This window comes from Mytilus galloprovincialis, chromosome 12 (assembly GCF_965363235.1).
Source record: "Mytilus galloprovincialis chromosome 12, xbMytGall1.hap1.1, whole genome shotgun sequence".
In the NCBI taxonomy this organism is placed as follows: Eukaryota; Metazoa; Mollusca; class Bivalvia; order Mytilida; family Mytilidae; genus Mytilus; species Mytilus galloprovincialis.
In genome coordinates, this window is record NC_134849.1 from 58,351,480 (window position 1) to 58,374,780 (window position 23,301).

At 31.9% G+C, this 23,301-nt stretch overlaps 1 protein-coding gene across 1 annotated transcript in view; it reads left to right on the forward strand.

Moving 5' to 3' along the window:
• LOC143055609 (uncharacterized) overlaps positions 1-1,118 on the forward strand; it is a 59,941-nt gene extending 58,823 nt beyond the window's left edge. Inside the window, exon 14 of the mRNA XM_076228772.1 lies at positions 774-1,118. Within this exon, the coding sequence (XP_076084887.1) occupies positions 774-838 (65 nt within the window). The 3' untranslated portion in view covers positions 839-1,118. The remainder of the gene's footprint in view (positions 1-773) is intronic.
• Positions 1,119-23,301: the final 22,183 nt, after the last annotated feature.

Below are 23,301 nucleotides of genomic sequence, written 5' to 3' on the forward strand. Positions count from 1 at the left end.
TCACTTTCATTGTTGACATTCTTTTTCTTTAAATAACCAGTACATGTACAATGCATGTGTTGTCAATCTCTAGCTAGAGGTTAAATTGAAGTTCACATGAATACGGATTTAAAGAGGTCGACTCATTCACTTGCAAGTGAAAACCTAATTATCAATGTTTCTTAGCGTAATTTGACAAAATTGAACTTTTTTGGCTGCAAAAAGCGAATTGTTATTTCACTATTTCACTTTCATTATTGATTGAACAAAAAAAAAAAAACTTTAGATTTTTTATATATCTCGTAGCTAGTGCCCCTTTAAGATCTTTGACCACATTTATTTTGTGTCAGAAACCTATATTATGTCAATTTTTTTTTTATCACAATCCAAATTCAGACAGTATCAAGCTAGAATATTGTATCTAAACTTGCACCAACTATTCAGGGTTTGACCTCTGTGGTCGTATCAGGCTGCGCTCGGCGAAGCATGTTATTATTTATGGGAATAATGCAACTGTGAGTATCGCAATAATAAGAGCTCGCATTCTAAAAACTAAAATATAAACCTGTTTGCAATTTTTTTCAAAATCGGATGTTTGTCCATTCTTGAAAAATTGCAAAAATAAAGGCACCCAATAATTTCTGAATTTATAGAAATTTCCAGTTTATTCATTCACTCATTCATAAAGGTAGAAGCTGCATATTTAGATAAACATTTCTTAACAAAGAAGAGAAAAGCAGCTTTACTTCATGAGAAGGTGTCAAATAAATCTTAATTGATATCCTTTTTTTCAGGTAAAGGAAGCAAGACAACTGAAGACCTCAATGTAGTAGTATATACACCTGTTGAAATTGTTTGATGTTGAAACGAATAGGGAATAAAGAATTCGATTTCCAAACTTGTTTAACAAATATAAATATAACTTGTACAAAGGCAATGAGTTGTGTTACAATTACTACATCTTAACTATATTGCTGTTATTTGTTGTATTTTTGCTTTTATTGATGTATTAAGAAATTATATATTTGATAAGAGATACATGTATTTGTATTTCTATAAAATGTTGGAAACATATTATTATTTAATGAACTATACAGAGACTGATTTTCCTGACAATTTTGTTATATACATGGTATATAGACAAATGTATTATAATGAGAAATTCATCAGTAGGAATAATTGCATAATTGATGATGTGTTTTGTCGTCTATTGTTTGTTATTTATCACAAAATTGCTGTTCATTTTTTGTTTAATTTTTTTTATGATTTCATGTATTTTAGCGATAACCCTTTTGTACTGGATTCTATACTGAATAAAATTAGTTAGTTAATTAGTTACTTTCATATAGAAAGAGACCCCCTCCCCACCTGCCCTGTGAAATTTTTGGCGAGTAATTAGATAAAAAAAAACTTTTAACCAATCAAAATTAAATTCAAATGCAGAAATAAAAACAAGCTAAAAGAACCCCCAAAAAACAATAAGAAGAAATGATATTATATAATTCTGAATAACATTGGAAAAACATACTAGTCTTTAATGATTCCTCGGATTGCAAAACAATACCAGTATTTAGCAATTTCATCCGTCCCCTACTAGAAAATAAACATTAATGTCATCAGATGCATATTGATAGGGGACCAGTAAAACTGCCCTATTTCATTTGGTAATTTTTTTAAGAATGTACAGGGACTTTTTATATAACCACAAAAATTGAAAATTTTTTGGTCGTATATTGGTATCACGTTGAGGTCGTCGTCTTTCAGTTTTCACACTCTAACTTTAGTAAAAGCGTATAGAAATCTAAGAAATTTTAACACAAGGTTTATGACCACTAAAGGAAGGTTGGGATTGATTTTAGGAGTTTTGGTCCCAATATTTTAGGAATTAGGGGCCAAAAAGGGCCCAAATAAGCATTTTCTTGGTTTTTGCACTATAACTTTAGTTTAAGTCAATAGAAATCTATGAAATTTTGACACAAGGTTTATGACCACAATAGGAAGGTTGGGATTGATTTTGGGAGTTTTGGTTTAAACAGTTTAGGAATTAGGGGCCAAAAAAGGGCCCAAATAAGCATTATTGTTGGTTTTCGCACAATAACTTTAGTATAAGTAAATAGAAATCAATGAAATTTTGACACAAGGTTTATGACCACAAAAGGAAGGGTGGGATTGATTTTGGGTGTTTTGGTCCCAACAGTTTAGGAATTAGGGGCCAAAAAAGGGCCCAAGTAAGCATATCTTGGTTTTCCAACATAACTTCAGTATAAGTAAATAGAAATCTATGAAATTTAAACACAAGGTTTATGACCACTAAAGGAAGGTTGGGTTTGATTTTGGGAGTTTTGGTACCAACAGTTTAGGAATAAGGGGCCCAAAGGGTCCAAAATTGAACTTTGTTTGATTTCATCAAAAATTGAATAATTGGGGTTCTTTGATATGCCGAATCTAACTGTGTATGTAGATTCTTAATTTTTGGTCCCGTTTTCAAATTGGTCTACATTAAGGTCCAAAGGGTCCAAAATTAAACTTAGTTTGATTTTAACAAAAATTGAATCCTTAGGGTTCTTTGATATGCTGAATCTAAAAATGTACTTAGATTTTTTATTATTGGCCCAATTTTCAAGTTGGTCCAAATCGGGGTCCAAAATTAAACTTTGTTTGATTTCATCAAAAATTGAATAATTGGGGTTCTTTGATATGCCAAATCTAACTGTGTATGTAGATTCTTAATTTTTAGTCCCGTTTTCAAATTGGTCTACATTAAAGTCCAAAGGGTCTTAAATTAAACTAAGTTTGATTTTAACAAAAATTGAATTCTTGGGTTTTTTTGATATGCTTAATCTAAACATGTACTTAGATTTTTGATTATGGGCCCAGTTTTCAAGTTGGGTCAGATCAGGATCCAAAATTATTATATTAAGTATTGTGCAATAGCAAGAAATTTTCAATTGCACAGTATTCAGCAATAGCAAGAAATCTTCAATTGGACAGTATTGCGCAATAGCAAGAAATTTTCAATTGCACAGTATTGGGCAATTGCCAGAAATCTTCAATTGCACAGTATTGTGCAATAGCCAATATTTTCAATTGCACAGTATTGCGCAATATCAAGAAATATCTAATTGCACAATATTGTGCAATAGCAAGAAATTTTCAATTGATTGGAGTTATCTTTCTTTGTCCAGAATAGTAGTTGAATCATCTTAAATCATTGTTTTATACAATATACAATGTATATTCACTTTAACTACCAACTGATAAATTAAAACAATCTTTACCATTCAGTGATAACAAGCACCTTTTGTTACATTTTAATATTTTATGATGTATTTAAATGAGTAGTTATTGTTGCAAACTCCATTAGAAATTTGAATTGAGATCAGTTTTGGAAAAAGGGAAAGGGGGATGTGAAAAAAAAAATGGGCGGGGGGTTAAATTTTTCTCATTTCAGATTTCATAAATAACAAGAAAATTTCTTCAAACATTTTTTTGAGAGGATTAATATTCAACAGCATAGTGAATTGCTCAAAGGCAAAAAAAATATTTTAAGTTCATTAGACCACATTCATTCTGTGTCCGAAACCTATGCTGTGTCAACTTTTTAATCACAATCCAAATTTAGAGATGAATCCAGCTTGAATGTTGTGTCCATACTTGCCCCAACCGTTTAGGGTTCAACCTCTGCGGTCGTATAAAGCTGCGCCCTGCGGAGCATCTGGTTGTAATTTGGTCCGAGCCCCGTCCCACCTAATCAAACTGCTTATAGAACTAAAGAAGATGCTCTCCAAAGCCTGAATCGCTCACCTGTTATTTTTTGCTTAAATCTTCATCAATGATTACAATTGCTTATCAATATATTTAACTGGATTTCCGAAGTAAAAATCGTTAAAGATTTGGGGATGTACAGCGATGGTGTCTCCACCATAACATGAAAACCCTATGACAATTTTTTTCTTCAAATTTAGATATGTTGTGTCCTGCGACTATATGAAGGTCAAGTTCAATTTTCACGATTTTAGCTTTTCGGATTGTTGAGTTATCACCCTTTATGATATCCAAAAGTGGTATTTATAATGTGATTAAGTTATTTCTCTTTGTTCAGAAATGGTTAATTATATACATAAAGTTTGATTACACTAAGCCATATGGTTAATATCTTATCTGACACTTATAATTAGGCTGACAGATTTATTTCATAATTTTCTGTTTTCTAAGTGTTGATGATTAAAAGCTATTTAGGAGTTGTATAAATAAAGTTAGAAATTTACTGTTCATTGTTAGACATTTTTAAGATAATAACAGTTTTTTTCTTTTCTTTGGCAAAATGTTTGAGGAAGGTGTTTTTGTTTTTCTGTAAAAAAAATAATTTTCTGAGTGCTATATATAAAATTTTTGTTGTTGTGTGTGTTAATTTTAATTTTTACTTTATCCTGATGGGGGTTCAACATAAGCAAATTTATTAGATAATAATTTTTTTATATAAGTTAAAAAGGTAAAGTTAAGATAAGTTGCATATCTATATTAGTTTGCTGCAAAGGAAAGAAAAATATTGCGAACGATCAACTATTTTTTAGACAATTAACAGATGGTGTGTGTTATCTAGATAAAAGGTGAAAATCATTTTAAAACACTTGGTGTAATCAAACTTTTTTAGATTAAGAGTTTATTAAGAATTCTAGAAATGGAAAGGTTTAGATAATGGGATGTTACAGTAGCGTTGTCATTAGTTTTCTTCTTAAAAAAAGGCTTTCCATTGGCCACAAACTTTTGAGACCATGTATGTATGGTTACACCCCTATGATCATGTATGTATGGTCACAACACTGTGATCATGTATGTATGGTCACACCCTGGTGATCATGTATGTATGGTCACAACACTGTATTGTCACAACCACTGGTATTAAAGAGATAACAGTAACTGCAATTACGATTATCCCAATATGGCGACGGCAGATATAGGTAAAATCTTTACAGTCAATTTACTAAAATGTAGCATGTTTTTGTCACTAGTTACTCAGCTGCAAGGTTTTTCTATACCATTACATCATATTTGAATCGTAACGGTGCACAGGAATTGTCTAAGCGCTTTGAAAGTTAACGTTGAAAAATTCGGGATGATAATCGTAACTCTATAGAATTTTTCTTGTTTGATAATCGTAATTTCTTTATCGGATAATAGTAACTGAAACATTAAATGTGTCTTTCAGAATTTTAATGGTATTGTGTGTATTAAAATGCAAATGTACAGTTAATGGATGACATTAACGGAAAATAAAAAAAATGAAGAAACTTACAGGTTAATATTTCAGGCAAATTTACTTATATATCTCTCGATTTATTGGCGTGTTTTTTTTTTTTTTTTAAACCCGTGATTTCTTGTCCCAGCCACTTTAAAAAAAAGTGTTTGATCTTTACAAGTATTTTTTTGTGCAGTCATTACATGAAATTAGATTTAACATTTTTTAAGCAAAGAAACATAATATTTTTAGAGGGACTAATAAGCTATGGATTCCTGGCATTTCCCTAGACGCCCTATTCAACATTCATGCTCAATGTTTGCAAGATATATAAACATAAGGGTCTTACGAAAGAAATGATGTTTTAATAACGGCACTTTAATTGTTCACAAAAAAGAGCACATCAAATAGACCAGAGTGATACATATGTACCGTATTTTTGTTAATGTCCACTTCGAAACGGTTCAAATCTCCTTCAGTATCTGGTTCTAAAATTATGAAACAAAATCAGTGTACAGCTTAATAGTGTTTTGATGAATATAATCTTTCTTGTTACTATTGCAATATGGAGATTGTTGGGAAAAAAAACCATGTAAATATGTCCACTACAAAACGGTCACCTACAAAACAAGTATTGGAGATTTTTATTTTTTTCAATTCTATTCGTGCAAAACAAATAGCAAGGGTTAGTTTAATGTAATTTTCAGTATGTTATCAACAAAGTATAGGGTTGATGTCAACTACGAAATTTTTTGTCCACTACGATCCAAACGGTTTTGTCCACTCGACACTCATGAAAATGTCCACTAAGTAACATAAGTTGTACGTTTATATGTGAAGTACTGTCTAATATTTATCGATAAAAAATGGTTCTCACATTCAGAAAAAAATTAGATCTTTCTAGTTTATAAAGTAAAACAAACTAGATGTCTATAGGAGACATTAAAATGCAATAAGATGTGCGTTTAAAAGCAGTTTCGTAGTGGACAAATGTCCCCTGCGAAACAGTACATACATTATGAAAATGATATCATTTTAAAGAGTATTTAAGATTGCACTTTTTATTTTTATTTACAAACTGGTCTACAATAGAGGTATTCAAAATAAATCTAGAAATAAAAATTTTGACAAGTTGATTTTTAATTTTTTTAGGTCTGAAATTAACACTTTTATTGAAAATTGCCCTTTTAATGTATACATGTTGAAGATCGTACATTAACCTATAATGGTTTACTTTTTATGCCCCACCTACGATAGTAGAGGGGCATTATGTTTTCTGGTCTATGCGTCCGTTCGTCCGTTCGTCCGTCTGTCCCGCTTCAGGTTAAAGTTTTTGGTCGAGGTAGTTTTTGATGAAGTTGAAGTCCAATCGACTTCAAACTTGGTACACATGTTCCCTATGATATGATCTTTCTAATTTTAATGCCAAATTAGAGATTTTACCCCAATTTCACGGTCCACTGAACATAGAAAATGATAGTGCGAGTGGGGCATTCGTGTACTGAGGACACATTCTTGTTTGAAATTGTTATTTGGATGGAGATTTGTCTCATTAGTACTCACACCGCATCTTCCTATATCAATGTACTTGTTCAATATATTGACAATGAAGCCGCTGTCGGGTCAGGTATTGTGGTAAGTAGATATTCTAATTGTTTTCAAAGTTTAAATGTTATGTGCGCGTTTAAGGTGTCTTTTTTGGGGAGAAAATGGAGGGGGGGGGGGGGGGTAGCAATATTCCGTATCCCAAAAATGCAAAACTGTTGTTCTTAATTTCTCGTCAAATTGTCTCTAGCGAATACTAAACGTCTTTCCTACTTAATTATGGCATAACGGGTATGGACTAGAATTGAACCAGCAGTCGCTTCCCGGGGGAAGAAATAGCACACATAGCCACCTGCATATAATGATTTAAAACAATAATTATTATATTTACTATGTTTTTATTCAGGATAAATCAATGTTCTTTAACAGTCTTATGGCCAGCTGAAGGACGCCTCCGGGTGCGGGAATTCCTCGCGACATTGAAGACCTATTGGTGACCTTCTGTTGTTGTTTTTTGTATGGTCAGGTTGTTGTCTCTGTGATACATTCCCCATTTCCATTCTCAATCTTATTTATATCAAATCTGATGTAGGGTGACGTGCGTTTCCCCTGACAATTATTGCCATATATCATAACTTCCTATAAAATTGCCTCATCGCTCATTCCCATATTTTGTGACATTCCTTGTTCTTGGGAGTTTTCTGTATTTTAACATAGTTCGTGTTTTCCCTATATCCAAATTTCTTAAAGCTTGTTCTCCCTTCCAATTTTATGATATAATAGTATGTAGCTGTTTTCATTAGAACCATTCATAACAAATCCACAAAAAGATATGTCATAAGATGTTGAAACGTGATTAATTCATCACCATAATTTCATCGTGTGCTATCAGATATACGTTTTTAGTGTCAATATCAATAAAACACTATCCAGTTACGATTATCTTCGCATTTTTTAATACCATAATTACGATTATCTTTTTATCCGAGTTACGATTATCATCCCGAATTTTTCAACGGCAATTTTCAAAGCGCTTGGACAATTCCAGTGCACCGTTACGATTCAAATATGATGTAATGGTATAGAAAACCTTGCAGCTGAGTAACTAGTGACAAAAACATGCTACATTTGAGTAAAATGACTGTAAAGATTTTACCTATATCTGCCGTCGCCATATTGGGATAATCGTAATTGCAGTTACTATTATCTCTTTAATACCAGTGACAACACTCAAGTATGAAACTAATTTTATGTCATTGGTTGAATTTCCATTGTTTACCACATTTTAAACCAATCACAACGTTTTGGTGTACGCTTTTCGAAATATTGCCAAGAATGCATTATATTCTAAAACGGCAAACTGAGATCAATGAATGAGCACTTTTAGAATCTGTTTGACAATGACTTCCAATTTGCTGATTCATAGCATAATATTGATTTTTTTTTGTCAAAATAAGATTTCTCTCACACATTTTTCAATTACTACCAAACAAAAAGACTCCTTAAATTCTTCATTGCCCTGCTCTTCCGAATTTAGAGTCTTTAATCTCTTAAATTCAATAGGCTACACACAAGACAAACACTAATTTAGGATTAGTTGCTTCGCAGTAACAGCTGTAACATATTATTTTATCTTGCGATTCAATATGTTATTTTACTTTATCATACAGATTTCTTCATTTCAAACAGCATATAAATACACAACATATAACATTTTTCCTCTTTCGCATTGTTTCTTTTCTTGGCTAATACCTCCAATGCCTGTACATACAATACACATAGAAGCAACTGTATATATATACCAATATGACCAATTCAATTTGAAGAAACTGCTAGCACCTTTTAGGGATCATAATAATTGATTTGATTATACAAAATGTGTTCTAAGATGTGTGCCATATAGTGCAGCTGTGCTGTTTGCAAAGTCATAATTCTTACATGATTTGCATATTAGGGAATATATTGATATGATTGGTCAAGAGGTAGTTGATCTTTGTTTATTTTTCGGTAGACGACGTTGATTTTTTTAAGAGGTCATTAAAGAAAACAGGGTTATAGAATCTTTACATTTTCACTAGAACTTATTTTCTTTAGAACAGTAAATGTAAACGTTGCATTATTAAGAAAAGACTATATTTGAACCGTCCTGCGATCAAAGCCTCACATATTACCTTTGAGGTCCTCAACGATGAGAAAAACCAGATCCATACAGAATGTTTAAGAAATCCCAAAATGACTGATGATAAAACATTAAGAATAAGAAAACGTGTGTCACCTGCAGTTTTATAGAAGTAAAGTTAAGTTATTAATTTAATTTAGATGAGTATGTGTAAATGCATTTTACTTTTATTATTGCTGAACTATTGTTTGAATGTCAGTTTCATACATTTTTTGACAAATACTCGTATTTCAGTTGTTTAAAGAGTTACAAGAGGCATTGGACACCTCACTAAAAGATTCCACCTCAAGAGTCAAAACTGCCAAAAAGAAGACAAAATTGGAAGAATGTATGCTAACTATCACAAAGAGCAAGACAATGGACCAGTGTAGGGAAATGTATCCTGATCACTGTGATGGCATAGACAGATTTTTAGGTACAATTTGCTGTTTAGTTATATTCAAGAGATACCAATCTCTTTAACAATTGTTGATAGATGTAATGGATACTTTTAAGCTGTATCCTAAATATAATTTGGTGACTGGATTATATGGTTTTCTGTTTAGAATGGATATAATTAAAATAGCAGCACACATTTTTGTAAGAGTAAATGTAGAGTAATGATTTGAGTAAATCTGAAACTGATTAGCTAATTTAGGCGAAATTAGGGTTTGTTGTATAATATGGACATTTGTCTTTTGTTGAAAACCATACATTCACTTTGAACCTCTTGCTGAGTTTTGTTTTGTTGTGTTGCTGTCTGATTAATCTGTGTCATGCAGTCTCATTAAATTTCATCTTACTGTAAATTAACACATCATAGATACCAGTATTAAATTTTGTATTCAGACCAGACGTGTTCACGTGTAAAAAAGGTTATTCTTATATGGAAGCATTATGCGATTGTTGTTAATTACAAAATTGATATTGACCTAATTTCATTGAATCCTACTAAGTTTATGTGATACTTGTAGTAAAGCTTTATATTTAGGACTATTAATATAATATCAATGATTAGTAAATAAGACAAGACATTTCAGAGTGTGCACTCTTGTTTTCTACAAAATCAAAGCTGTGATAGGGTTTTCCAAATGGTTTGTAATAGAAGTATAATACATCGGAATCATGATGCAGACTGGTTAAAGGCTAAGAGCCTCTAAAATATAAGGTATTATATTTAGTGAATTGATGTAATACACAGTCATGACCAAAGCAACTGTTTTAATAATTGTTTTGTTTTTTGCAGATTTAGATATTACAAAAAATTGTATTCCCTCATCATTTGTTGATTACTGTCAGGAAGCCGTGGACACAGCTGATCTGGACAACACCATTCCTGAAGATTTCAGTCCAGAAATTAACATTAACATTAATCTAAATGGAACCAATATTTCGAACAATACAATTGTATATAATATCATCAATCATATAAAGAAACATACACTTAAAAAAATATTGAGAAAAAAAATATATATTTTGGAATCCATTTTTGATAATAATGATATTTGTGATAGTGATAATAATGATATTTGTGATAGTGATAATCATGATAATACTGCAGATGATTCTGGATTCCCAGATACCTCTGAAATGATTAATAGCACTTTTGATACTGAAATTGATTTAAATAGTACATGTACAGAAAGTAATGCTGAAACCCAGCAACCGGAAACCTCTAATATTGTGTCACATGACCTATTTGTCGCTTGACATTTTTACGTTTAAGGATGTACTTAGGTGAGGTATTGGAATAAGTGTTCGGTCTCCTTGATGTTTTTCCATATGATACAAGGTAAAATGTTTTGCCCCATAACACCTACATGACCTATTTATCTTTTAACATAAGACTTTATAGCTCATAAAAGATCATTTGACAAAATTTGAGCAGATTCTTGATTTTCTTTCTTTTGATTGGAGAACAAAACAATACCAATGCAAACATGAGGTAAAAGTCCAATTCAGCCTTTTCCCGCCAATTTTATAAATCAAATATTTAAAAAAAAGAGCTCAATATTTTTAGCTTATTTTGATCCTAAACTAATACTCTTCCAGCTTAAAGTAATTTTGAATTCTTGATTTATTTAACTTTACATCAGATTGCCTTAGTACATCCTTAACAAAATTATTATTCAATTAATTGAATCATGAATAAGACTTATAAGTTACTTCAAGTACAATATGTGTAATAGTCATATAGAATATATCAAATTAATAAATTATTATCAAATTCATACATGTCATTTTATTGATAACATCAGATAAGTATCTGCTCAACAGAATAAAAGAGCATCTCAAATTAAAAATGTATATAATGTAGACATTAATAACCAAAGGTCAGGTATTGTGCTGTATAATAACTGGGATATTTAACTCTTGTTTAGTAGCTATAAGAACATATTGGTATGTGATTCTTGTTATGTGGCTCTTCTGTGTTGTTCAAAGTGCAGATCTGTAATGTAATCCCATCTCATTTAGGACCCAGTTAGCTCTTGGCTTCTGAACTGAATGCATTCTTGGAAACATTTTTGCAAAGGCTACACTGTAAAATGGGATTTGTTTTAAATGCCCTTCATTATGGAATTCAAAGGATTGATGTGCCATTTTTTCGAATTTAATGGTTTGATAAGTGAAATGGTAAAAAACTTCATCATACACAGACAATTTTGGTATGCCTTCAAATTAAAATAGAATTAAAAATACATAGACATGTAGGTAGATATACTATATAAATCATTAGACATGTATGAAAACAAACCAATACACATTATGATTATATTGATGTGTACAGTTTTAAATTACACATATTTCCTAGTTTTTGTTACAAGAAATTAATGGAAATTGCATACCATCTACAGAAAAGACAGTGATATTCAGCTTGTTTAAATTACCCTAAATACTGTTTCCAAATACAGTCAATATATCATCAAAGAATTATCCATGTGGTAGCAGTGCTTGACTATTCCAGAAAAGTCAATGTGCTGTTACCATTCCAGAATGGTTTATGTAGTGTTACCATTCCAGAATGGTCGAAATGTAGTTGTCATTCCATAAAAGTAAATGTAGTGTTACGATCCAGAATGGTCAATGTAGTGTTACCATTCCAGAATGGTCAATGTAGTGTTACAATTCCAGAATGGTCAATGTAGTGTTGCCATTCCAGAATGGTCAATGTAGTGTTACAATTCCAGAATGGTCAATGTAGTGTTACAATTCCAGAATGGTCAATGTAGTGTTGCCATTCCAGAATGGTTTATGTAGTGTTACCATTCCAGAATGGTCGATGTAGTGTTACAATTCCAGAATGGTCAATGTAGTGTTGCCATTCCAGAATGGTCAATGTAGTGTTACAATTCCAGAATGGTCAATGTAGTGTTACAATTCCAGAATGGTCAATGTAGTGTTACCATTCCAGAATGGTCAATGTAGTGTTACAATTCCAGAATGGTCAATGTAGTGTTACAATTCCAGAATGGTCAATGTAGTGTTACAATTCCAGAATGGTCAATGTAGTGTTACCATTCCAGAATGGTCAATGTAGTGTTACAATTCCAGAATGGTCAATGTAGTGTTACAATTCCAGAATGGTCAATGTAGTGTTACCATTCCAGAATGGTCAATGTAGTGTTACAATTCCAGAATGGTCAATGTAGTGTTACCATTCCAGAATGGTCAATGTAGTGTTACCATTCCAGAATGGTCAATGTAGTGTTACAATTCCAGAATGGTCAATGTAGTGTTGCCATTCCAGAATGGTCAATGTAGTGTTACAATTCCAGAATGGTCAATGTAGTGTTACAATTCCAGAATGGTCAATGTAGTGTTGCCATTCCAGAATGGTCAATGTAGTGTTACCATTCCAGAATGGTCAATGTAGTGTTACAATTCCAGAATGGTCAATGTAGTGTTGCCATTCCAGAAAAGTCAATGTGCTGTTACAAATTCCAGAATGGTCGATGTAGTGTTACAATTCCAGAATGGTCAATGTAGTGTTACCATTCCAGAATGGTCAATGTAGTGTTACCATTCCAGAAAAGTCAATGTGCTGTTACCATTCCAGAATGGTCAATGTAGTGTTACCATTCCAGAATGGTCAATGTAGTGTTACCATTCCAGAATGGTCAATGTAGTGTTACCATTCCAGAATGGTCAATGTAGTGTTACCATTCCAGAAAAGTCAATGTGCTGTTACCATTCCAGAATGGTCAATGTAGTGTTACCATTCCAGAATGGTCAATGTAGTGTTACCATTCCAGAATGGTCAATGTAGTGTTACCATTCCAGAAAAGTCAATGTGCTGTTACCATTCCAGAATGGTCAATGTAGTGTTACCATTCCAGAATGGTCAATGTAGTGTTACCATTCCAGAAAAGTCAATGTAGTGTTACCATTCCAGAATGGTCAATGTAGTGTTACCATTCCAGAATGGTCAATGTAGTGTTACCATTCCAGAAAAGTCAATGTAGTGTTACCATTCCAGAATGTTCAATGTAGTGTTGCCATTCCAGAATGGTCAATGTAGTGTTACCATTCCAGAATGGTCGACATATAAAAGGCTACATCAGTACGTGAAAACCCAGGTAATAAACGGTTTCTATAAATCATAAAATGCTATTATCGGACCATTTTTATAGGATTTCGCTATATTTTTCTATAAATAAACGTTGTCTCATTGGCACTCACACCACATCTTCCTATATCTATTTATCCTATACTTAATAGAAAAATAAAATAAAAATATGGGGTCACCGTTCATTTAAGCTCACAATCAGCCTTCGAAAGAAGCATGCATTTTTGTTAAGGTACATTTTTTTCTGTTTGAGTACAGCTTATCTGAAAAAAAAAATGGTAAATATAGGTCACCGATGAGTTAAAACAAAGTTATTTCAATTTTAATGCAAACAAATTGTATTTTCACTTAAGGAGATAATTTGGAGCTTTTTCAATTATATAAACATTTTAAAAGTCACCTAGGGCCAAAACGAATTAAATTGTTTGGTTGATTTTTGTACCATGTCATAAAGTAACAACTAATAAAGTAAAAAATAAAATTTGTAATGAACAACAAAATGTTTCAATTTTTGCTGATTTTTTTATACCCTCGAGCCTCCTTGAGCTAAATATTTCGAAATTTGCATTTCATATTAAATTCAAATTAATTTTATGAATCATTCTAACATCCAAATGACGAAACCATGTTGTTGTATTCCGCCTGGCTCTTCGGTCGAACAGTAAGCCAGGATTCCAGGCTACCCCTTCTCACAGTTAGCCACCTGGCATTTTACTCTTCAAAATATTCCATGAGGAGTCCTCCCCCGTAACCCTCAGCCAAACCCCAAATCTTCTTCATAGGTTATCATTGGGAAATGAAATTAGGGTAAGCAGATTGGAGATAAATGCTTCGGTCATGCAAATGAGGAGATCTTCTATCTGACAAGTCAAAGCGGTAGGGTGTCACTTGGTAAAAAGTAGGTATACATACATTAGCCGTTAGTTTTCTCATTTTAATTGTTTTACATTGTTATTTTGGGGCCTTTTATAGTTGGCTATGCAGTATGGGCTTTGCTCATTGTTGGAGGCCGTACGGTGACCGATAGTTGTTAATTTATGTGTCATTTTGGTCTCTTGTGGAGAGTTGTCTCATTGGCAATCATACCACATCTTCTTTTTATATAGGTATGTAATAAAAAAGAAACTGTTTCATAGTTTTACGATCATTGTCATTGACAAAATATCCAGAGGGGACAGCTCCTAGTATATGTCGATCCAGTACTATGATCATTCTAGATCTGTATCGCTATCTGTGTAATACGTTGTGAATACCAATATATTATGCTTTTATACAATGGTAGAGAGAGCGCCATCGATTTATTGACAGTGCACGAGAGCAGTATCTGAAGCTGTCAACGCTTGGTGTGCACATTACAGTGTCTTCAATGAGCTTGATTGATTCCACTCGATTACTGTTTTTATGAAAATTGAGTTGGAATGTGGGATTTTGAAATCTCAAAACACTTTGTGTAGTTCTTGATTTGTTTTTCCACAATATTTATTGACTGATAATTGTCAAATCCCTTGGCAGCAATTGATCTTTTTGGACGAGCTTTTTTTTTCTTTTTTTTTTTTTAAATTTGTTAGGTTCTATAGCAAGAACCAGCCCCTCAAACACCTCGTATAGAAATATCAACTTCTGGCTTAAGCGTTTTGTCTGTTTGCCTTTGTTGAGTGTGATTGAGACGCAACCATCTTCTCTGGATTTGTAGCCTCCTCGTTATAAATCTCGCAGATGTTGCTGTAAAATTTCAAGCTTGTTGATGTTCGTAGATGTGTAGGTGTCCCATATACTATTTCTTCATACTCCATTATTGACCAGTGAAATATATGCGCTTTTCTTGCATTATGGTGGGCAATATCTCAAATTTTTTAACAGGAATCCTAGTCACGATTAAGTTTGCATTCTTTGATACGATTGAAATATGGGTAGTCCATTTTAGATTCTTGATAAGTTTTCTGGTTCCTTTAGATTTTATTACAAAATATTGCATATCCAATACAGTTGTAATATATAACGGAAGTATACATGAACTAAGTGACTCATTTAAATTAATACTTCATTCAATTTGTTTTGCAAAGTTAATGATATAACACATTTTTGTCTTCATTTATAAGAGCCAAATAGATAATTTATCCATTTCAGTGCTTCTTGTATTAAAAATCTTTAGATATAAATTACATTCTTTTCCAACATCTTAAAATTATAGTATTAAGGAGTAATGGGTGTGTTAACCCATTTCTCCCATCATACATTTAGTCCACAATTTGCAGCCCAGAACAATATAAGTATGAATTTTCCAGCTCAGTCTTATATTTCATGTATTTAGTCTAATTCTGACCCGGTCAAATATTAAGAAGAAATTTCCTTCCAAGTGACAGTAATATATTTTTGGAGTTGATAAGGGAGCCCATTCCACCGACACAACATCACATATACCTAAATACAGGAAGTGACACACCCCTCCCAACTGTGGAGACCAGTACGGTAGAAGTAAATGTTTATTCGAGGTCACCTCTATATAAAACCGAGTCCCTGGTATATGCCATATAAACCAAAAAATGTTTGTATCTATTTTTTTAATTTGTTTTGTATATGCTGTACTTTATTGATTTATAAAATTACTTAGGTATATACTCCACATGGAAGTGACCGACTGAAATGTAATTGAAATTTTAGTTCAACTATTTCACAATTGGCCGAAAGGTCGTTGTCTTACGATTCTTTTTTTTAAATTTAAATTTATGTATATATATAACTGTTACCTCGAGAATTCGGAATGTCTGTCGTTTAATTCAAATTTAAACATTCATTGACAGTTCATAATTATAAAATTTACAGTATACTTTGAGTAAGGATAACAGCACAATTCTAGAGCGCGAGTTCATATTTGTTTTTCGTAAATTGTTTTGTTATAAATGAGGCCGTTAGTTTTCTCAATTGAATAGTTCCATATTTTTTTTAATGTTGGGGCTTTTATAGCCGACTATACGGTATGTGTTTTTCTCAATGTTGAAGGCCGTACGGTTGCCTATAATTGGATACGACCACCTGTACCAAGTCAGGCATATGACAGTTGTTATCCATTTGTTTGATGTGTTTTATCGTTTGATTTTGCCATTTGATTAGGGACTTTCCTTTTTGAATTTTCCTCGGAGTTCAGTATTTTTGTGATTTTACTTTTTTCGTTTGAACTTTGGTGAACTTATTGGCAATCATGTGACATTTTTTTATTTTCATATGCATGTTGGATGTGTACTGGTAGATCATTTATCTTCAAATCGGTACTTTAGATCTTTTGTATTCTGTAGATAAGTTTCGTGTCCATCTGACAATTAAGGAAGCATTTTCCTACTAATTTTAACAGTTTGGTCTTGTGTTGTGCTTTTGTACCACAGATAAATTTGAGCACTTACAAACATTTTTAACCCTGCCACATGCCACGGTTTTTAGTTCTGTTTTATAAAGTCAGGAACAAACTAGCATCTCAATTGTTTGTAAAACAATTGAAAGGTCTTTCCTGTAAAAGTGATGTTTTCGTAATGTTCTTTGTACGACCCTTCGTTTGATATACGACAAGCATACCTTCTGAACCTTTTCGCTTTTTACACTTAATGGCCTCATCCGCCTACATTTTTGAGATCGGAAGTATGATATATGTAACACATGGTAGATAAGCTTCCATTTGATATGCGACAACGCCATGTTCTAAAAAGTTTGATTTTTGCACTTAATAACCCCATCCAACCAATTTTTGAAGGTTGGGAATTTGATATTTCAAATATATACATCATGACCTTTCATTTGATATACAACAACCCTATCGTAAAAGAAAATTTATTTTTTGCACTCAATGAACCCATCCAACCAATTTTTGGGGGACGTCAATTTGAAATTTGAAATGTACGCTTTATGTTCTTTCATTTGATATGCGACAACCTTACCATCTGAGAAATTTGAATGTTTGCACTAAATGACCCCACCCTTCCCCCTGGGATGAAAAGGGGGTTTAAAATTTTCATTTCTTAAGTAGAGTTTATTAAGACCTTCAATTTGATATATATGAGGCCCCCATTTGACAAAGTGCAAATAATGATGCAATATCAACTATATAAATAGAGGTTATGAAACATACAAAGTCAATGCAAAACATGAAAATTTCAAATTGATTTTTTGGTGTTTTTTTCCATGGAATGTTTTTGGTATTTGGTCAAACATATAACTATGTCAACCTCTTCAATTTGTAAAACATTTTAAGTGGTAAGTTCTTGATAATTCAGAAATACATCCCTCTGCTCGCAAAACTTGAAACTGCATTATCTCAAAAACGACAATAGATATCTCAAATCTGTTAAATGATAAATGATCTACAGTTAAAGGACAACATTATAGAAAAAAAATGTGGACAATTTCAAAGTTCACCAAGGTCACAATTAATCATCAAATATATGATGCAATACCAAACTTGAGAACCGGAAATCGTAGAGACATGGGACTATCACCATTCAACTCAGGACCACTTGACCTTTCAAATGTCACAAGGTCAAGGTCATAGTATAATGTGAAGGTCAAGGTGAAATTTCATCATGACCTGACATTGACCTCAAATTGAAGGTCTTGAACTACTGATCATCTTTGCATTTTATAGTAGGTTTATATCTGTTACCATTAAAAAGATATACACACAATACTATACTTTTAAGAATCATCCCGTCGTAACTTTTGAACAGACAGTCGGAATCTTTTGAGCTCAGTATATAAAATGTAGAGCTCGTTGAGAGGAACATTTTATACGCTGTAAGTATGCAGCAAACTCTTATCGTTTTCTTAATATGAAAGCTTGAAATTGCAGTGTAATTTGTTTTTGCACTCGGTGACCTTTGACCTTGTGTGCAAATTAAAGGTCACATGAACTTAAGATTATTGGTGTAGGTCCCAAGTCTTTACGACTTCCGGTTCTCGAGATACAATTTTTCAAAAATTGTGTATATTTTTTCAAGGGAAATAACTCCTTATAAGGGTTAACAACAAAATGATTGTATATGTTTATTATCATTGCCATATATGGTCTTGTACATGTTGCTGTTTTCAAATCGATTCTATCTTGAATACTTTTTGAGAAAAATGTAAAAGAAAGAAATTGCTTCAAGGGGACGTAACTCTCATAGGGAATGATGAAATCCTTAGCAGCCTCATATGGTAACACATCATGATGAGATCTAACTTTTGTCCAAAAAAGGTCATGATATCTTTAAAAACAACGAGGGGGGGCCATGTCGAAAAAAACGAATAAAAGGGAGATAACTTCTAAAGGGGATGATGAAATCCTACACAGCCTCATCTGGTAATACTTCATGATGAGGTCTACCGATGGTGCATATTTGGTCTTGATAACTCCAATAGAAACGAGGGGAGGCCATGTCAAACAAATGCTGGATGAAAAAAAAAAAAAAAAAAAAAAAAAAAACAGGAGAAAAACAATAAGGTCTTTCCTCGCGGAGAGGAAAGACCTTAATTACTTGTAATTATGAGGTTGTCGTTTCTTGCTATCCACAAGAGACTAAATGACAAATATTTTAACCCACCGCATGTTTGCGCCTTTCCACAGTCAGGTACCTCGTACGGGGCGCCGAATGGGACTCTTGTGGTTTTGTACTCGAAATTCAATTTTGTACGGACAAAAGTGAGTTTTGTTCAACAAAAATGAGTTCAGTTTAACAAAATTTGTAGCATACTACAAATTTAAATTGTGTCATACAAAGTTATCTTTCAGTGGACAAAAGTTACTTTTGTCATGACAAAATTAATTTTTTGTAACACAGACTTTACTTTTGTTACCTAATTTGAAAATTGGGCGACAAAAGTCAATTTGTATGCAAATTAGTTTAGTTTGGATTCTGTGAACTAAAATGCATACAAAACTGAGATTTTGTCACAAAATTCAATTTTATGTTTTTTTTGTGTGTAGAAAAAATTGCGTTTTGTTAAACAGAAGTGAAAATTTAACACAAAAGTCAATTTTGTGTCACAGAAGTCAATTTTGTCAACACAAAAATAAACACAAAATTGAATTTTGTCATGACAAACATGAATTTTATCGCAAAACTCACAAAAGTCAATTTTGTCTACACAAAAATAAACACAAAATTGAATTTTGTAATCATTATGGCAAAATTCATTTTTGTAGACAAAATTCGTTTTTGTCATGACAAAATTCAATTTTGTGTTTATTTTTGTGCAGACAAAATTGACTTTTGTGACACAAAATTGAATTTTGTAATTTCCATATCAGGTAACAAAAGTCAATTTTGTATGCAAATAGATTTATATTTGCATACCTATATGACAAAATTGAATTTTGTTTTGTCATGACAAAAATGAATTTTGCTTACTAAAATGAATTTTGTCTACAAAAATGAATTTTGTCATCACAAAATTGAAGTTCTCATAAAACAAATCTGCATGTATAACATAGTTTTGTAAGACAAAAATGCTTTTGTTATGACAGAATTGAATTTTGTGTACACAAAATTGATTTTGATTACAAAAAGTTCAAGTTCCATTCGGTGCCCCGTACCTCTAGCCTTTGTAAGTCTTATGTGTGAGTGTTTTTTTTCTTTCAATTTTTGGTTTATTTATATGTTACGGTGTTTTGTGCGACGTTCTTTTCGCTGAACAGTATAAAGTTAACATAATGGTATAGAGGCCATCCTGCACGTGCGGAATATTCTCCCCAAGCGTTCAAGACCCATTGGTGGCTTTGGATTGTTTTCTGCTCTTTGGTTGGGTGGTTGTCTCTTTTTATAACACATTTCCCGTTTCTGTTCTCAATTCTGTCCTTATAAAGTTACTATACGATATGGGTTTAGCTAATTGGTAAAGGCCATACGGTAACTTATAGTTGCTCGAAGATAGTGAGAAAGCGTCATTTCAAAAGCAGATTCTACATTTTTTTTTGTATCTACGTTATGACAATAAACTTATATTATGTCTGAAAATGAAATCTAGGAAATGTCATTTGTATTGACCCTTTCCTGTTTTAATAAAATAATACAAGCTTCAAGCATCGTTTCTCATATATCCACAGGTATATAGCCTGAAGATGACATGTTAATTGTCGAATGTAGGACAGAAAGTCACAGGACAACAAGTCACAGACAAAAAGTCACGAACAAAAAGTCACAATTCATTTTTTCTGAAAATTTTCTTTGAATAAAAAACACTTATTTCTACAAAAATATTTTTGTATTTTTATTTAACTATTGTATATAAATCAACATTGTTAACAAAATTTATCCAAAAAATATCAAAGATGATCAAATATTTGTTAAAAAAACAAAATGTCAACATGACTTTGCACTTAATGGCTTCATTGTGCCAAGAAATATACCCTTTGCATGATTAAAATTAAATAAATGCTAATTTTTCAAGTATAATGACACATTTCCTACACTTTAATATGAAAATATGTATTAAAAAGTAAATATTTCAAGATATTTTTCTTATATATTCAAATAATTGTCAACAGGTTATTTGTGACTTTTTGTTCTGTTACTTTTTGTCCTACCAAATTTGTGACTTTCTGTCCTGTGACTTTTTGTCCTGTGACTTTCTGTCCGTTTACCTAATTGTCATACAAGTACCTGTTCAAACCTAACAATCTTTATCGTTTTGTGAAGAAATTATTGACGTTTCGGTTCAATGAATTTAAATTGAAAAAAACTTATGATAAAATAAAATGACAAGGAAATTCTATAAACAGTAGTTTATTTTCATTTTATACAAGAAAGCTGTTGCATTTAGATGTATGCTAATTTCAAATATTTTTGTCATCAACAAGTTTCTTTTTGACGGCGATTGTAAATTGAAATTATGATGATAAAACGGGTATTGAAAGGTGCAAACTTTCTAATTTATTGTGCGCACACATTATTCGTATATTTAGTTTTTAAGAAATAAAATAACAGAAACTCGGTTTGATGTCAAATATATTATCTGACTTTCATCTTGCCGTATCAAGTGGACGAATTCAGTAGAGTATTCGAAATGGGACGAAATGGAATTGTTTGAGTATTTAAATCGTGTTAAGATTGCCTCAGAAAAGATTATATAAGTATTGTCAAGAAAACGAGCCAACAGTACCAGTTTAAATACACCTCGTCATTAGAGGAAGTTGTCTCATTGGCAATCATATGGCACATAGTCCCAACAATCATACAACATCTTTTTTCAATTAATTGTGAATATGTGAATATATAGAAACCATTTAATTCCATTAAACAAAAATTAAAACAAATTATGATTGTGCATTGATAAAACACACAGCTAAACGAGTATTTATTTAATTCAATTAAGGAATGACTGTAAAAAAAATTTTTGAAGAAATAACATAAAAAAAATTGGTGCACACTGAATAACGCGCGTAGTGGGTTATTTAACAGTGTGCACCACATTTTTTATGTTATTTCGAAAGACAGAAAAAATATTACAGTCATTTCTTATAATTTAATTCCAAATTCCATTTTAAACCCTAGAAAACCATGAAAAAACTTTGATGACGTCACGGTCACATGACTAAATTATGTCTATGGGCTCATAACAAAATAACGTCAGCCAATCAGAAGACGCGTTACACCCAAAATTAAACAATAGCGTTTTAGATTTCGATTTCATTTAATACTTATTTAGTTATTTATTATCGATTATAACCTTGTGATAACTGACAAAAAAAAAATTATAAGAACGTTTATTTCATATTATATAGTGTTTTGTAATTCCTAAAACCCTATACCAAGTTAATACAAAATGTCAATTACACTTTATTACATGAATTATAATTATGTCTCAGCACTGAGACTATACTGTAACACAGCTCAGCATGACTGTATAAACAAGATTGCGTAACAGGTTATTATCTGTTGACAAAAACAATATATCCTGTTGTCAAAAAGAAATTGATAGAAAAACTTAAAATCGCCTACTTTTAAATCATATTTGTTGCGAGAAGACAATAACCAATTTGAAAAAAAAACTACACCACGTTAAACTTTAATTTTTCATCTTTCTCTTGGTTACAGCAGCTAAGGCATGTCATCAGTAAAAGTATTTTATTTATTTTTTCAAAGCTAACAACTTGTCTTAATAATGACATTTTTCTGTACAAATAACGGCATATGTTTTAAAGCAATTTGACATCACTGTATAAAAATCCAAATTTGTTGCAAAAAGTTCAAACACTTTATTAAAATAATTGTATATCATTAAAAGAAGACACTTTGAGGATTCTGGTGATCACAGCACCTAAGAAAAAAACTGAGATTGAATATCGTCTTATGAAGATTATTTGCATATAACTTCTATATAACGATTTTATCCATGTAGGGGTATCTGAATTCACGCATGCGCAATATCGACCCGACTGATTCTTGACAATGAACTATATTTGCTCATATGGTCACATGACTATTTATGTGACCTTGAACTTGTACCTAAACTTGATTTCAAATTGGTAAATGTTAAGGTTTTGTACAATAAAATATGTTTAAACTAAACTAAGGTATTTTTCCCTTGGTTTTAATGATTGTAATGTGTTCATGTACGTCTGGCAGGTTTCTTTTGACCTTGACTTTTTTATGGTTCCATGAACAATGTTAAGTTAATGTGATACTTTTATTAAATTATCTATCTTACATATCTTCAAAATATATTCAATTGCGACCATTCAAGCAGTCACCACATGTTAGTGCGTACACTCTTGTATAAATAATATGTAGTATTTATTTTTGTTTTGTTTTACAATAAACATTTATATGTTGAATATCTGTCGATGGA